The sequence below is a fragment of the Acanthopagrus latus genome, chromosome 5, assembly GCF_904848185.1.
Source record: "Acanthopagrus latus isolate v.2019 chromosome 5, fAcaLat1.1, whole genome shotgun sequence".
NCBI classification, from domain to species: Eukaryota; Metazoa; Chordata; class Actinopteri; order Spariformes; family Sparidae; genus Acanthopagrus; species Acanthopagrus latus.
The window spans coordinates 29,726,356-29,743,692 of record NC_051043.1 but is presented as its reverse complement, the minus strand read 5'-3'; the positions used below and the strand labels follow the sequence as shown (position 1 = coordinate 29,743,692).

The window sequence follows — 17,337 nt, the reverse complement described above, 5'->3', positions numbered from 1 at the left end:
TTTATATGTTGTTTTGGTTGTTTTCCATTTTAAAACAAGTCTCCAGAAATGTTTTGTGGACTATGAAACTTCACCTGACTTTCCATCAGCATGGAGGGAGGAGATGAAGACTCCTTAAATCTGCTTAGAAATCCTTTAAAAAAAGACGCTGCTCATATGCGGAGAACCTGCCTTAGAAAAATCATGTTTTTAAGTTTTCTTCAGTATGAAAGTAATCCAGTCATAGCTGTCTGTACATCCACAGGTCCTGCAAACAGGAAGTACTAAAAGATAATTCAGCAGAGTTTAAATGTAGTTTTGGTTGTTTTTTTCCATCCCCAGCTACTTCAGTTGTTTAGGATAATGCTGCAGCGTTGTTTTACGGTGAAGCTCCAGAAATGAAACGTCACCTCATTTATATCCCTAATAAAAAACAATGTTAAGTGTTGATTAGTGAACTTAAGTGCTGGTTCATTCTGTTGTGGACGCAAGCAAGTTGCTTCCCATGTTTCCAGATGTTATGCTAAGCTAAGCTGCCTGTTGATTCAGCTTCATATTTACTGCACCAACATGAGAGTGTTATGGACCTTCACGTCTTTCTCTGGAGACCACATTTCCCAAAACCTCAAACTATTCCTTTAAGGAAACACGTACTTCCTCTGCAGTGTGGAAGTGTCAGTTGCTGCTCCTCTAATTGAATGTGATATATTTTAGCATCTTAATGGACTCACGTATTCTGTTTGGACCTGCAGAATTAGATGTGATTATATTAAAGCAGTCAATTATCTTTGAGAGGATCATTATGATGCAAAACAAGCTGTTGAAAATTCTGATCTGTGCATAAACACAGTCAGACAAACAATCTGTCTGTTTCGTAGCCCGCTGATTATAGACGGGCTAGTTTCAGGGCTGTTGGTGGATCAATACAAATTCAGATCTTTGGAGCTGCTGGTGAGTCAGACAATTGTGAGACAGTGAAGTTGATTTAGCCTCTCGTCCTCTTTGTGTGTTTGCCTCCTGGAAGAATTTTCATTTGCAGACCAAAGCCGCTGCAAAATTGCCTTGTTTGTGTTGTGTTGCTCCAATTTTTTTTTGCAAAGCAGCCACTAAGCTAGTTATTAATCTAACAACTAGTGCTGTAACGGAGGCTGTAACCTGCAGCTGCCACTTTCAGAATCCAGAGTCAGCACTGAGCCAGCGGCACCAACTCTCGCCTGTATCGGCCTGATCCCCTCTTCAAAAGGTGCGTGTTGAATTAATAAGAGCTTGAAGAAGTGGTGAGGGCTGACGAGGACCCTTGGTAATAAATTCTGCCAAGGGGGCCTCTCAGCTCTAATCTGTGAAGGCATTTGTTTAGAAACTGTTTTACACTTTCAGATGATCAGAAATAAAACGCATCAGAATTACACTTTCCATTTCAGACACGCTTCTCTCACTTTTAAATGAGCCTTTCTTGGAAATTTAACCAGCAGCACTTTAGTTTGCATTTCCCTCCTCCCCATCCCCCGATCGCACACAGCACACAGAGCACACACACACACACACACACACACACACACACACACACACACACACACAGCAGACACACAGCACACACAAACTCATAAAACGTGTTTGTCGTGTGCCTCTGCAGTGTGTCTGACTGGTTTGCTTCCAACATCGACACAACTGACAGCCGTCGTGCTCGCGTCTTGTATATTTGAGGAAGCATTTCTCTGTGTACAGAATCAGTTGTGAGTTGAAGTCTGTCCCTCGATCTGTGCTTGAACTGTGGAAATAGATAAAATAATTCATTACATGTAATTTCCTGGCAACCTCACCCAGAAACCCCGTTATCTCTGCTGTTCATAATAACTTTCACAGAGGTCAGAACTTCTAACGGGGTTAGTAATTATTTTTCTTTGAAAAAAAAAAAAGAAAAAAGCAAAGAAAAGCAGTGTTCTTCCATCACCCTCCGTTTCAAAGAGCTTTTTCTAATGTTGTTGTGCAATAAGGCAAAATCTGCCCTTGAAATTAGGTTGTTTTGTACAAAATCGACGATTCATTAACGTGATTGATTTAACTGAGTTCAGTTGCTTTCCATTAATAAGAGCAGGGCTCACGACCTCGGCATTTCGGATCCTTTGTGCAGCGAGCGGATTGAAGGAGAAGTATTTAGAATTAAAACAAGCGACTAAAAGAAGGACCAAAATTAAAAAAAAAAGTTTCTTCCTATCTGTAGTTATTTATCCGTCCCGAGTCTTGGATATATCAGCCTTAGAGATGTCAGCCTTCTTTCTAATGTGATGTCCAACAAACTCAACAGCAGTGTCCAGATATCACGACCCGGTTACTCAAGAAAAAATGTACACAATGCCTAGTTAGCTTAGTTTGCTCAGTTAACTCAGTTAGCTCGGTTAGCTCGGTTAGCTAGCCTCTTGACCATGGATCTCTCTAAAAACTTGGATTTTCCCCTGGTTGGATGCCTGCATTTGGAGTCCTGCCACTTATACGTTTAAACAGTGATGATTTTATTATTTTCCTTTGTGCTGTTCGTGTCCCGTGTGACACCAAAGTGAAGCTTCGAATTTGTAAGAGTTCCCAACTCAAAAAATAGCAAAATTTTGGGAAGGCGGCCGACTAAACATACAATCTTTAATCCTTAACCTAAACTGTTAAACCTGAACTATGTTGTGACTGAAAACTGGAAATATTCTATACCTGGAAACAGTGTAAAGACCCTCATCACTCATAGATAAGTCACCTTGATGGGGTTAAATGCAGAGAACCAGTTTCATTACGTTGTACGCTGTATGGTTGTATATAATAAAATATTTTTCCTCTGCAGTCTGAAGCATTAGCAGCAAAATGTAGTTAAAGTGCTAGAATGGCACTCAGCGGAGCGCCAAGGCCCAACAGTCCTCTTTAATTCAATCAAGTCTAATCCAATATCCTATTTATTACTGTATAGCAGCTGAAACAAGAGTAATCTTTATGAAAATAAATGTGGCAGATTTTCATCAAGATCCACATTATTTCCCTGAGAAATTAACAAAATGCAAAAAAATGCCCATCTCACAATGACAAATATAGTGAGGAAAAACTCAATCAATCCACAACAAGTGTTAGTGGGGTTTAATCTGAGCTGAGAACCGTCCTCCATCCATGTTTGGTGAAAATCTGTTAAATATCGTTTGTGTTATCCTGCTGACCAACCAACCAACCAACCAACCAACGGACAGAAACATTTCTAATCGAAGTCCTCTGCAAGAAATATTTGTCCAGCATGCTTTGACTTCTTAAACACTTTCAGGAAAACTTCTTAGAAACGTCTTACGAGGCAGACTATAGATTTCCATGTGTATCGATGCGAGAATAATACACTTATTTTGTTGAGTGCCAAGTTTTAAGTTCACAGTGATGCAGAAAGTAAATCATTCCTACATGAAACTGCTCACAACAAGGTCTGTGGTTGATCTTGAGTCATGAGTTCTGGAATGAGACATTGCTGCTGAGTTATTTGAACATTAAATCAGAGAGAAGGCCGACATCTCTACGTCTGATATCTCCAATACACCACAGGTGTGAGGGACAATGTGTGACAAGGAAAAAACTCCAAGTAAAACCCAAAGTAGACTCGCGCGCGTGTATACAGACCACAGATATGTAGTTCTTATTTTGTTTGTTGTGCACTGTCCCTTTAAAAGTCTCCACGGGCCAAACTACAGTGATAAGGTGTTGCATTAGCTCCTGAAGGTGATTCAAAGGTGATTTTGCTTTTCTTATCAGGTAAATAGGTGTGTGTGTGTGTGTGTGCGTGTGGTTAGGTGTAAATATGTGGCCAAGCAATTTGCATGCCGTCTCCGGCTGTTGGCGGTCTGCGGATCGGCCGAGCTGTCGTGCCGCACTGATGGACGTACAGTAAAGTCGCAGGATATTCATAACGAGCACATCTCCTGCACAGCCTGTTAATGCAAATATTCCATCACCACTTCCTGTGGTCATAACTGATGCAAATCACACCTAAAGCTCCCGTATAAATCCCAGTCAAGGAACACTTAAATCCAAGGACTTCACCTTGCTGTGTGCCTCCTGCAGACGACTCCCGGTGAGGATTACTGCTCGGATAAACACAAAACAAAATAAAAGATCCTTCAGCTGCAGCCACAGGTATTGACTCAGACAATATATTGTGACGACTAAGAAGATTCCGTGATGAAAGGCCTCATCAGCCCATGGGAGCTTTGTTTGAAGCAGAAATGGAAGATGTGTCTGACTCTAATTGCTCTAACCTTCTTACCCCAGCTACGCCTCGCTTCATTGTGCATACGGCCGCCCAAACTGCAGATTTCACATTTATTTTTAAGTGTAATTGAAGAGTTTTAAATGAGCCACCCATTGTGTGGATTCAGAAGCTGAATGTGTGACTCTTTTCCTCAGGCTGCTCTGACAAACTGTGACGGATTCCATCCTGTGGCACAAATGAAGAAGCGTCTGGTTTGGGTGTGTGTGTGACTTCTCGTCATCTCTTTGAACACAGCAGAAACAAAACACTTCAAACCCCACACAGACTGAAGCACAGAGATTATTCTCATCGGCAGCAGAAGTTTTTGGGGTAAAGATCATTATGCAAGAGGCCGTTAAATTCACGCTGTGGGTGATGACGGGCCTGTTGGCCGTCACCACCGTCTTCTTCAACGTCTACATCCTGCTGACGAGTCTGTGGAACTACAAGCAGAAGAAGCAGTGGAGTCCCAGTGAGACCATCATCGTGGCTCTGTCGCTGGCCGACGTGGCTCACCAGCTCGTCTGTTACTTCTGGATGACCATGGACGAAGTTGATGGCAACTGCTACGTCAACCACACGTCCTACACCGTCATCCTACTGCTGATCTTCAGCCTCAAGTTCACCATCATGTGGGACACCAGCTTCCTCACGTTCTACTACAGCACCAAGCTGGTGAACACCCCCAACCACTGCTACTCTCAGATCCAGGCCACCATCCTCAAACACGTCACCTTGGCTGTGCTTCTCATCCCTCTCTGCGGCCTCGCCACCTGCATGCCGATGATGGTGGTGTTCCACCACAGCAACACCACCACAGGGAACCAAGACTGCGGGGTTTTGATACCCGACACCCGCCCCGGACAGATCTACGAGGCCGTGTACCTGCTGCTCGCTGACGTTCTGCCAGGTGTGCTCATGATGAAATGCTGCATCTCCATCTCCGTCCACCTCGCCATCCACCTCCGTCACATGAAACAAAGCACCAACGGAGCGCACCAGCCGAAGCTGGGCTCTCAGATGAGGGTGATCAAGATGTCTTTATCTCTGGTGGTCGTCTTCATCGTCTTCCTGGTGGTCGACCTGTACGTCCAGTACGAGATCGCCGTGAACCACGAGAACATCATCATGCTCACATTCTTCTTCACGTCCATCTACACCACCACCACCGCCATGGTGCTCATCTACGGGAAGAAGACTTTTTGGAAAGCTCTGATACACGAGTACAACGTCTGCCTGGATGAATATCCGTGTTTGTCTTGTCTGAAGGTGCCTGAAAAAAAAGCTCAACCCAGCACCCCATCAAAAGTTAAAAACTGAGAAGCCAATTTGCTGCACAGCAGAGGTCTTTGTGCTGAAATCAATTGGTCATTGTCTGAATTTATTAAAAACTTGGACAGAACTTATTCTTTTATCTTTAGTTTTAGCAATTTCAGTAATGACTGCTGTCCTGCTGCAGCACCATTTCTTATAATTTCATCTATTCAGCTGTGCTGAGCCTGAGCAGGGAGGGAAGTGTAGAGCTTTTCACAGATCACAGCAGCCAGGTAACCTCCTTTCCATCCAAATCACAAGCTCTGTAGACCGACTGTACCTACGAATTAATATTTCATTGGGACAAATAATAGTCCGTCTGTTAAATAGATCCCCAAGCATGGTTGCCTGGACATGATGTAACTCGGAACCCATCTAAAAATGTTAAAAAATACATGTGACTGTGGTGAGAGTACAGAGCATATTAATAAAACAACAAAGTATGCACAACCTGAATTCTTTGCGTTCTTTCATTGCAGAGGTTTTGAGAGTTTTTTTTCTTCCTCAGACAGTTTTTAAGCTGCAGTCGGTGACAACAGCAGCCTGCGTGTAACTGGAAGGATGCCCAGTCCAACTTCCTGTGCCAGTTTGGGGAGATAAAAATAAAGATGAAGGGGGGAAAAACCGCTTAAAAATCCCCATCCTCTCCGGTGTGTCTGTTCGTTGGCCCTGAACGAGCAAGTGTGTGCGCTCGTACTCGACAGCTCCCAGGTGTCATTGTGTGTAAGTGTGGCTGTGTGTGTGTGTGTGTGTGTGTGTGTGCGTGTGTGTGTGAAGCTGGGCGTTCCTAAGCAGTGCACTCATGCCCAGTGAACCTACGCCGAGTAAACAGAGGTTAGAAAAAAAAAAAAATCTGCAGACCTCTTTGCAATGCTCCATTAGTTCACACCCTCTGGCACCACCTAGTGAGGTTCAAAGCCGAGATACAATAGTGCAGCTAATCCCGCTGCACACACAGACGGCTCAGATCCCTCCAGCTGCTAAATGGACAAAGTAAGAAAGGCCAGATCTTCCTTTGATGCAGAGTTAAGTCGCACCAAGGCCTCGGCTTTTATCCCTCCTGTCCTCCTCTCTCTGTTGGAGGAGTTTGGTTTGGAATGACAGCAGCAGTGTTATAAAATAGTGGCTAATATGGCTCCAAATTATTCACCTCATTATTCTTTAGACTGCTTTGTTTAAGAAGTGACAGCGCAGATGACATAGTTAGGGTTCAGGAAGGGAGAGTAGGCAGGTAGAAAGATGCTGCTGAGTCGTGGTTTGTTTCTGAGCCGCCGTTCTCCATCCTGATGTTCAGACAGGTGTGTGAACAACCTTGACGTGAGGGACGGTGTGTTAATTGAGCCGCAGCTGTGATGACTTAAGTCAGTGACATTGGAACAGTTTGGAAGACAGCAAAATTGTGTTTGTAGTCGAGGGAAATGTGTGTGTGTGTGTGTGTGTCAGTCGGCAGAATGTGTCGAGAACGACCGTAATTAATTGAGCCGTTTATTTATTTTTTGATTCTGGCAGCTTCGGTCCTCCGTAGCTCCTCAGGGCGTTCAGCTAAATGTGGCAGTTGAGTCGCTGCATGGCTGAACATCGCTTCACAGTTTAGTCGTAGCTCCTGAGAGTCGCAGGCAGAGTGATATCCCTCACTTCTCTATCTGACAGGAAGGAACAGGCCGTTAGCAATCCAGATTAGCAGGACCAGCACCCGCCGCACAGCTCCCATAAACATCCCATAAACTCCTCCCTGCAGACGCCCTCCCGTGATCATCTTTAGCTCCGGCATCGACTGCAGAGGCATCATTCTCTCTAATTGTATCTGAAATACACAAATCACCAGTTTGTTAGGTGTTTTCAGCTCGAAAGGGTCATTTTTCAAGCTATCATCGACCTCCAAACGGCTGAGAGCGAGCAGCAGCTCCGTATTCACCATGTCGACGCCATCGTAGTCACGAGACGCCTGAAAATAATCAGTTAGTTTCTTTTTTTGTTGTTCTTTCAATCAGTCTTTATTTTTGTTCAGTCAACAACAGTTTGTTCATAAAAAAAAGATCATTATATATCTCTGAAGGCATTGTTCGTATAAAATCTCTTTGATGCTTGTTAGGAAAAGTACAAAAAAAACAAGTCGATCCCTTGTAAAGACATTTAAAACCTAGAAATAAACTCACATACTGACACGTATCAATTCCATTTCTGATTATTTAAAAAAAAAAGCTTACATGCATAGATTCATCTCTCTGAAGGCACATGAAATATATTGCTTCTTTTTATAAGATTCAAACAGCGCGCAGTGAAGCAGTGTGTCGAAATTAAATTCAATCAACGCGTAAAAATAAACCGTCTGTTCACACTGAGTGTGCAAAACCGTGGAAATGTTGAAGATTCAACGAAAAGCAATAATTTAAAATTCAATAATCAATAAAAAAAAGAAAAGAAAACTGACCAACACCTGAAATATAAAAACTAAAGTGAACTTCAAAAGGCATTTCTGTTTGTACCGTACAGCGTTTAGAGTTATTCAAAGGAGGAAGTTCGACTTTTTCGGATTTTGCTCTGATGAAAAGATCGAGTTCATTCTCGTGTTTGTGGATTTGTACCTGGAGCAAGCAGCCGCTTAGCTTAGCTTAGCTTAGCTTAGCTTAGCTTAGCATAAAGACTGGAAACAAGGGGAATCAGCTAGCCTGGCTTTGTGTGAAAGCTGCACAACCGTCCTACCAGCACATGTAAACTCTCTAATAAACATATTAAAGTTTTTAGAAAAGCCAAAATGTAAAAATGAGCACTGCTTTTCTCATTTGGCTACTTCTGTGATACATTTTGTGCACAGCCCCTGATGTAAATTCATTTAATCATCTGAGCAATTTGGTGTTTTATAGATGTTATTCATCACACTTTCTGTTGGCTGGAGAAAATGGTAAACAGCACTTTTATCCAAGGATTTATATTTTTTTTTGCCGCTAATTCAGCCGTGATCAGAGGACGTCCTGTTCTGCACCCACATAACCCTTCTTAAAACCATAAGTTGTTATTTTTACACAAGGAACAGTTCATCCAAAAAATGAAATCCAGTCATTATCTCCTCCCTCCGTGCTGATGGAAACTCAGGTGATGTTTCATAGACCATGAAACATTTCTGGAGCTTCACAGCAAAACTGGTGTAATCCAGGTCTCCATAGTCGGACAAATAACCACTTATTAAAGCACAAATCATTTAGATTATTAAATCTATTTAAATCAGGGACCGCGCACCTGATTTATTAGCCTCACAAATGAGAACAGATGCTTTGTACCAGGCTCCGAGCTAGTTTCCATCTGCAGTCGCTGCGCGAGTGAATACTAACAAATGATAACAAATGCAGCAATGTCATGTTGTTATCAGTCGTCCTCAACTTCGTCTGTTGTTTCGTAGAATTCTGCAACTCTGTTTTAGACGAGACTTCAGTCTTCCTTTAAGTTTTCCAAACAAAACGGACAAATTATAAAGTGTTGATGAGAAAACTTAGTTGCTGGTGGCTCTGTTAGCTTTGAGAAGACATAAGCTAACTGTTTCCCCTCGTTTTTCCAGTTTTAATGCTAAGCTAACCTGCCTCGTGTGAAACCCACACATCTTATCGCTCCGACACGAGAGTGGTTCGGATCTTTTGCATTTTTCCCAAAAAGTCAACCAGTTCCTTTAAGGAAACATTTACTTCCCCTGCAGTTTTGGAGGCACCAGTTACAGTATTCAGTTCATCACAAACATCAAGACAAATATAATCTGCTGCACATTCAATAATGCCATCCAGTGTCTCGGAAGATATTGCGCTTTAGGAAAAGAAAAAATGCATTTGATCATAATATTACTGAAGCACAAATAAACTAAACATTTCCAACAAACAGTTACATTCTGTACATTTATTCCCTGCTCAAGTTTGATCAAGTTCAACATGAATCTAATGCAGCTTTTTTTGTGTGTGTGTGTGTGTGTTTCCTGTATGGAAATGTCGGTATGAAATGGCGGTAAACAGCTCGGCGGGAATAAATCATCCAGTGTCGCTCCAACACATAAAAGCAAAATTATTACATTGCAGCATCAGTCGTTCCTTTTTTCCCTGCGAGTGATAAAATCTGTACAACACACTGACTTTTTCTTCAAGAATGAAGCATCTGATCGCTGTTTCATTACCTCTTAAAAAGCGACCGTACGTACCCAGAATCATATATACTTACCCTCTTACGATTGTAACCCCTCACATATTGTTCCTCAAGGCTTAAATACAAAACAACAGCTACGAGTTGAGAACAAAAGGACTGCCCGGAGTTATTCGTAGCTTGCATCATAATTTCTTTTCTCCTGCAGAGAAGTGTCCCTCGTAGCTGGTGCCACAAATGAAACTGTGCTCTCATCGCAGCCAAATCAGAGAATTAGTGGAGCGTTGTGTAGGTGTAGCCTCAGTGGGGGTGTTCGTACGACGGCAACATCGACTTCCGGGTTTTCGGGGGCGGCGGCGGAGGCTTGCTCTCGATTTTCATCGGCAGCGGCGGAGTGAACTGTGGTGGAAAGAGCGCGGAGAGTTTCACGTTAGGATTTCAAATGCAAAATAAAAACAGAATATTTTAACGTTTACATGTGTTTAAATATGCATTAGTGAGGGGGTGCTGGTTCCTGCCAGGAGACGTACCTCTGAAGGGAACCCGGCGTTGTCAATCTCGTGCGGGTGTTTCTTCGGAGGCATCGGTGGGGGGGTCCCTGGGGTGTCAACGGTATTGACATCATTGTCACTGAGAAGCGATGAATAACCTGCCACAGGAGACAGAACAGAGGCGTCAGTGAATATACGTGTGTGTGTGTGACCTGATTTGGGTGAGCAGGCGTCCGTTGTGTGAGATGGAGCTTTGTGAGAGGAAATGAAGTGATGACATGCAGCGCGGCGTGTTTGTCAGATGACTTACTGGAGCTGCGCGGTGTGCGAGGTGTGTGTGGAGAGGCAGGTAGCGGGCTGAGGGGATTGGACAGGCTGAGCTGGGATGAAACACCCTGGAACAGGGAGAGGGTGAGCCGCCGGTCTCCTAACTGTAAACTCTTGGGCCTCTGCTGCTTCTCAGGAGGAGTCTGGATGCAAAAACAAAGACACAGGCTTCCATGTTAAACAGTCATGCATAATGGAGCCACTCCCAATACGCACCTGAACAACAGGATCCCAATATTAGTATGACGCACTCGTGTAAACAGCTCATATGATCACCTGAATTAGGATGTTACACACAGACACAGAAGATTCCATGAAGTCAAACCTGATGTTAGAGTGTATTTATTACATTTGCCTTCATGTATATCTCACCTATAAACCAGAGTCAGGCGCAACGATGGCAAAAAAAAAAAAAGTTTTGTAAGAATTTCAGACTTTGTATTTTTCTGTAAAACCTTTTAAAAATCATGTTGATGACTCATTCTGCACTCCGGATGAGTCATCAGCAGCGGAGTGTTTCTGGAGGCCAGTTCTCGTGGATTTCCAAAACCAAAAACAACTTTAGAACTTTATGCACTGATTTGGGTGAAAGCGGAGGTTCTGATTCTCCCTCTGAAGTCGTCCCGCGGTCGTCGACTCTGGACAGAAAGCTTCACCTGCAGCTAACGTATCTGCTCACTGCTGCTAAAACCTCCTGACCGGAACCGTACGCAGACAGTTTTGGTGCTGATGGGACCAATCGGGTTTAGCATTTCTGTTTGTACCGTACAGTGTTTAGAGTTATTCAAAGAGGGAAGTTTGACTTTTTGGGACGTTTGCTTGGATGAGAAGATCGAGTTCATTCTCATGTTTGTTGATTTGTACCTGGAGCCAGCAGCCGGTTAGCTTAGCTTAGCATATTGACTGGAAACGGGGAAACTGCTAGCAGACAGTTTTGGTGCTGATGGTATCAATCGAGTTTCCTGATACTGGTAGCTTGGTTGCTGAAGTTAACCGCTAACTGTTACTGGTGCATCTGGTTAGCACAGCTAGATGTGTTGTCAGAAATATAGGAATAGAAAAACACGACAGTCGTCATCAATCAATCAATAACCACGACGAGTTCCTCACTAACTGCCTGTTTTCACAAGAAACACGTGAACATGCAGATAACACTCCAGCAGCCACTTCATAGGAACTTTAATTATCAAAAGCAAAAGTAAATAATACAAATAGTTACAATTATCTGATGGGTAAGCCAATAATCATGTTGTATTTATCACTTGTCTGGATATCATAATCTTTTAAGCTTTTTTCAAATAAAAACTCATTGTTGGAGAAAGTTAAGTAATTTAAAAAATGCTTTACTTCAAGTCTGATGCAGCAGATAATCTGCAAACTAACAGTAACTACTACAAGTGAAAGCAGTGGAGTGAAAAGTACAATATTTGCCTCTAAAATGTAGTGAAGAGGAAGTATGAAGTAGCAGAAAATGGGAAAGTATTGAGAAAACGTACTTGGTTACATCCCGTCCTTGTACACAGAAATGAAAATGGCCGAACACTTCGACCTTGTTCCCAGTTCCTGTGATACTTTGTGCTAATTGTGCGTTTTTAGAGCCATTAGTGCAGCGTTTGATTCATTCTTGAAGAAGTTTACAACTTTCTCTAGTGAATACTACAAACACTGTTATTATAACTTAACCTACTTAGCTAATGCTTCTGAAGCCTTCAGAGTTCCTCCTGTGGGTCAGTTTTCAACCAGGAAGCTCAGTATTCACCCAGTTGCCTCCCCAGGAACCTTGAGGATATACAGTTTATGAAAGTATCACCTGAAGATGAGAACGTACCTCATCGGCGTCTGACGGCCTCTCCAGCAGCACCTGGGATTTGCTCACGCTCCACTCTTTCCTGTTCTTTCTGGCGATCCTGTTGTCCTCCTCCGAGCGGGACAACATGGAGGTCCTGCGATCGCTGGGACGGGACAACAAGGAACTGTTTGTGAATAATCAGGAGGGGAAAAAGGGGGAGAAAGATGAAACAGAAAGATGTGTAATCATGACAACAGCTAGTGCTTCTGATTTGAGCAAAAGGACGAAAGACAGCAGCCTGTGAAGTGATGGCAACACAACAGCAGACGGTGGGAGAGGAAGAACGAGGGCAAGCAGGAGAGGAGGGAAGACTGACTCTTGGGAGGAAATGCAGGAGGGTCCATCTGAGGATGCGGAGCCGCTGGAGAGGCCTGAGGAGGCGTTGGAGAGGGTTGAGACGGTGGACATGCGACGCAGGGTGGAGGACAGGATGTAGGGCATCACCACGGAGCCAACGCGACTCTTCTTCCTCTCAGTGAGAGAGCAGGGCTGGGACACACAAATGGGATTAAGCATCATCGGGGGAGTCTTGGCAGGGGAGGAGCACAATGACAGGCTGTACTCGGGTTTGCGACGGACCGGCTAAAGGAAGATTTATGGTCCTGCGCTAATATAATGTATACTGCTTTGAATGAGAAGCGTTTGATAGGAAGGCAAGAGGGCCAATAGCTTAAGTTGGCACCCTCTTACATTGAATTGAGTTTTGCGGTTGGCAACGCACCAAGGTTATGACGCCATAATGCTTCTCCACTTTCTCCCGGAGGTCTGCGAAGCAAGTCACCAGACGGTTGTGTAAGGGCTTCAGCTGCTCCGTCGTCTTCTCCCCGTGGATGCGAATCCCATCTGCCAGGAGAGGGATCTGGAGGGGGAAGACGAGCGCTCAAGTGTTACGAAGCTCGCTGTGCTTTGAGGCCGGTGTCGGTGACAGTGACGGCGGAGGGACTCACCTGCAGGGCGATGAGGTGTTTGAGGACCTCGATGCGCTCGCAGTCCTCTGGGTGCTTTTGGATGTAGGTGTCCGTAAAGAACGCCTGCAGAGGATAAAAACAGGAGGAGAGTTGGGCAGCTTGCTTTAAAATATAGCTGCAAGAACCAAACGAACAGGTTTCCACAGGCTGACAGAGAGGCCGGACGGTCCCCTCATGAACAAATCTAACTGAGAACAGACTCGAGGCCAGTTTAACTCGTGTTGGTGAACAAAGGACTTACAGATTCATATTAATATTGCAGTTGTATGTTTCAGGCCCATCTGTTGTTGTGTTGTTTGCTCTATAGCAGCAGTAAGCAAATGACCAAAATGTGTCCAACTCAACGTGCCAGCGCTCTGCAGCCTCCATGTGTACGACACTTCACATGTGTCGTCCGTCACTCACACGGTGCTGCTGAGTCGTTACAGCCGACAGATACATTAACAGCTTTTAATCAAGAACAGATTCCTCCGTGTTCCTTCTTCCCACAGGCGGTTCAAAATCAGTATGAATCATATCTGAGACTGTGGAGATTATTAAAAGCGACAGTGTGGGGCGCCGAACACAAACATACAGACTCAAACAGAACTGAGGGGGGAAGAGATAAAATATGTTTCATGGCTCTGAGTCATAACGCAGGTTAGATATGATGATGTTCTGGACTTCTGCTCGGAGAAACGTTTGTCTAACTTGACCTCTTTCAGTTTTCATCTTTCTCTCTCTGAATCCATTCATCTTGGATCTACAGCATTCACTCGACAGCAGGATATTCTTTTTTAAATCTGTCACTGTTGAACCAAAAGCTAAAATCTAACACATTCTGTGCCTGGTCCTGCAGGTAGTGGACTCAATTTTGCATTTGTCCTTCACAGTGGATCTGACCGGTACCAGTCGGCTCTATAGACCATCTGTTTCTCGAACTCTGTGGTCCAGATGAAAAACATCTCAGTCACTAAAGACTGTTTCTCAGAGGATGAATCCTACTGACTTTTCTTCTAGTTTCACGAGAAGCATCAGCCTCTTCTGTCCTGCTGCACCTGATGAATATTTTCACTGTCAATTAATCTGTCGATCATTCTCTCGATTAATCTATTAGTGAGGTCTGAAAATTAGAGCTCACGATGACTTCCTGGAATGTCTTGTTTCATCCACAATCCAAAGATATATAACATAAAGAAATATCCAACAATTAGCCTTGTTGCTCTACTTAGCAGCACTTTGAGTTCAGAGCTGATTAGCTACTCATTAATGTTGTTACTGGCAACAATGACTGAGTATTGATCTGGTTTAAGATGATTTCTTTGGGGCTTCTAGGCTTTATTTGACAGAGCAGCTTAGAGAGTGACATGAAACAGGGGAAGGGACACATGCAGCGAGGGGTCAAAGGTCAGATTCAAACCCTGGCCGCTGCCTCCGGTTCGTGGGCTGCCTATTCGACCAGCTGAGCGATCAGCGCGCTCGGCTGGAAAAATTGCCTTACTGTGCATAAAATAAAAAAAAAACTGACAAACCTTCTCGTAGTTGGAGAAGCCGCCCATGACAGCGGGGTCAACGATGCCGCTGAGCATCATGGACAGAGGGTTGATGGACAGAGAGCGATCGCAGGCCTGCTGCTGCACGAGGTTACTCAGCTTCTCATTGGTCATCTCCATGGTCTCTACGGCATTCTGCAGAGGACTGATCTCCTCCTGTGCATCGAGAGAGCGACGACAGCAATCACTTTAAGGACGTGAAGGAAACGAGAAGCACGCCGTTTAAACGTCGAGGCTGCTTCTTACCACTGAGACAGATTTGACCTCGAACCACTTCAGGATCCCGGGGAAGCGATAGGCGGTGATGTAAGTCGTTCTCTCGATCCACATGGTCTGCAGGGCAGAATTGATACCAATAAAATATAAAAGGGTGACATTTTAGTGTCGTCGTTAATCTTCAGAGGGGGGTGTGAGCAGAGACGGGCTTGTTTATGCTTTTCTGTGTGGATTAATGGCCGTGTGCTTACATATATGAGCCGGGTGCTTTAGAGTAAGTTTAAAAAGTGCTCACCGCAAATTCATTGTCTGGGTCCTTTTCACCTTTCCTGAAGGGCCGGGAATACTGGAACTGGTCCACTTCATTGGTTCTGTAATAGCTGCGAGAGGGAACAGGGAAGGACAGCGGTGAGTTAGCGGTTTGACCAGAGAACTATAAATCCCAGGGTGTTCACGAGAAAATAAATCAGCCTTTAAGTGTTCTGTTACGCACTTTAATATCTGCTCTGGAACCCCCTTGTCTTTAAACTGGTGCGGCACGGTGAGAACAGGCTTGACTGTGAAGCTCTGGATGTCTGAAGTTCAGCTAAGGATAAGAGCGAGATTATGTGGAGGAGAAGACAAAGCAAAGTTTTATTGAATCAGATTATTTTTAAATCTGTAATTGTCAGGAGTCCTTAGCGGCGCTGCAGCTCTGCGAGGCTGAACTGATGTCAAGTCTGACATCACAGCGCCCAGAGAGTCAGAGCTGACGGGTTCGTGTTCAGCAGGTGTGTTTACCACCATCACCATTAGTGTGCAGCTGATTAGCATGCTAACATTTGCTGATTAACAATTAACACAATGTGCAGCTGATGCTAATGCCATTTTTGTTCTTTTTTTAGATTTAGTCATAAAGCATCAGACAGATTTGAATGTTGACCTGATGATGACCCTGTATGAGAAGTTAAAGCTGGTGTTAATAAATTATATATTTGTAGAAAATCTCTTTCAGAAAGAATTCAATACATTCTCTAACAAATAAGAGAAAAACGGTAAGAAACACTTCCTGTCTGTGACTCTTTCATGTGGCTAGGCGGACGCATTGCTAAGGCTATTAGCATGCTAGTAGCGCATGCATAGCAGAGAAAGTGCTAAATTTCCCAATGCTAACATGTTAGCTTGACAGCTGTGAGTCCTAACAACAGACATATATGATAATGTTATGGAGACACAACTGAATAAAGATGATAATGACAACAATATACAACCTCTGCAGCAGCTAACCCAGTTAGCACAAAGCACACACCTTTAGCAGTGAGCTACACCTGCTGGACCAGGTAGCTTTTATTCCTGTGTTGAGACTAGCCGCTAACACATCTAACATGGCCAGTGAGAGCTGTTAGTGACGATCGGTTCTGTTCTGTCAGATAAAGAAGATGCCCTCATATGTGCCTGAATGACTTATTAAAAATACATCTTTCAGACTTTAAAATGAAAGTTAAAATGGTTCCTCACCATTGTAAATTTAATAGTTCACTGTTTTCTAAAAGAGAATTTAATAAAGAGATCAAAAAATCTTTTTGGACCCTGTGGGACGTTTTCATTTTCTGTGAAACAATAACTGGGAAGTCAAGAACCGATAATACAGCATGTTTCAAACGTCATGTCAGAGATCAGAAGATAATAATCTCCCTCCACAATTAGACAAACTTCAACAGGAATTAGACGAGTTTTATAGAAAGAGAGTTGAAGGTACTTTGATACCAACCAGATTAAAACTGGGAGAGAAAAATAACAAGTACAGTATAAATATAGAAAAAAATAAACAATATTTACGTTAAATTAGAAACAGAAAGTTTTACAACAGGTGCCAACTGCTCATCAGGAGGTTCAGTGTCTCCGGAGGAGCCAGAGATTCCAACCAGCATCTCTAGAGACGCGCTGCTAACGTAGCTAAAACTCTTGCTAAACTAAAAGCCTTAGCGTGGCTGACGATCATGTAAGGATACACTGTGCAGGCGAGTTGCTGATGTTGTCACCAGGGGGCGCTGTGCTGGTCATGCGCGTTGCGTTGGGGAACTGAGAGAGCAGCTTCAAGCTGAAGTCCTCCAGCCACTCGTACTCCTTCCCTCGGTAGATGAACATCTTGTTCTGCAGCGGAGAATAAACAAATTAAACTCAATAAAAGGCTTGAATCGTGATGGAGCTTATTTCCCCCCATAATGCATTAGAGGTGAGCTCGAGCAACGCCATGAAGTCAATTTCTCCAGTCCAGCATTCCCTCGTGTCATCAGAA

At 43.7% G+C, this 17,337-nt stretch overlaps 2 protein-coding genes across 3 annotated transcripts in view; one reads left to right on the top strand and one right to left on the bottom strand.

The window, feature by feature from the left end:
• Positions 1-1,203: 1,203 nt before the first annotated feature.
• Positions 1,204-6,006, top strand: LOC119019762 (taste receptor type 2 member 38). The gene is made up of 2 exons (XM_037098614.1): positions 1,204-1,222; positions 4,399-6,006. The coding sequence occupies exon 2, from the start codon at positions 4,586-4,588 to the stop codon at positions 5,561-5,563; it is 978 nt and encodes a 325-aa protein (XP_036954509.1). The 5' UTR covers positions 1,204-1,222; positions 4,399-4,585; the 3' UTR covers positions 5,564-6,006.
• Positions 6,007-7,748: 1,742 nt separating this feature from the next.
• The window catches only part of dock5 (dedicator of cytokinesis 5), a 47,960-nt gene continuing 38,371 nt past the window's right edge, over positions 7,749-17,337 (bottom strand). The window contains exons 40-51 of one of the 2 annotated variants that reach the window (XM_037098604.1): positions 17,051-17,192; positions 15,553-15,634; positions 15,355-15,439; positions 15,090-15,176; positions 14,823-14,999; positions 13,291-13,374; positions 13,065-13,202; positions 12,660-12,832; positions 12,323-12,467; positions 10,478-10,637; positions 10,207-10,325; positions 7,749-10,075 (exon numbers count right to left, since the gene is read on the bottom strand). In XM_037098604.1, coding sequence (XP_036954499.1) covers positions 9,977-10,075; positions 10,207-10,325; positions 10,478-10,637; positions 12,323-12,467; positions 12,660-12,832; positions 13,065-13,202; positions 13,291-13,374; positions 14,823-14,999; positions 15,090-15,176; positions 15,355-15,439; positions 15,553-15,634; positions 17,051-17,192 — 1,491 coding nt within the window. In that variant the 3' untranslated portion in view covers positions 7,749-9,976. The remainder of the gene's footprint in view (positions 10,076-10,206; positions 10,326-10,477; positions 10,638-12,322; positions 12,468-12,659; positions 12,833-13,064; positions 13,203-13,290; positions 13,375-14,822; positions 15,000-15,089; positions 15,177-15,354; positions 15,440-15,552; positions 15,635-17,050; positions 17,193-17,337) is intronic. The other variant, XM_037098605.1, reaches the window with a different exon arrangement.

Excerpts from the sequence above, each read along its gene's own strand:
- LOC119019762 (XM_037098614.1), top strand. The coding sequence starts at position 4,586 with ATGCAAGAGGCCGTTAAATTCACGCTGTGGGTGATGACGGGCCTGTTG.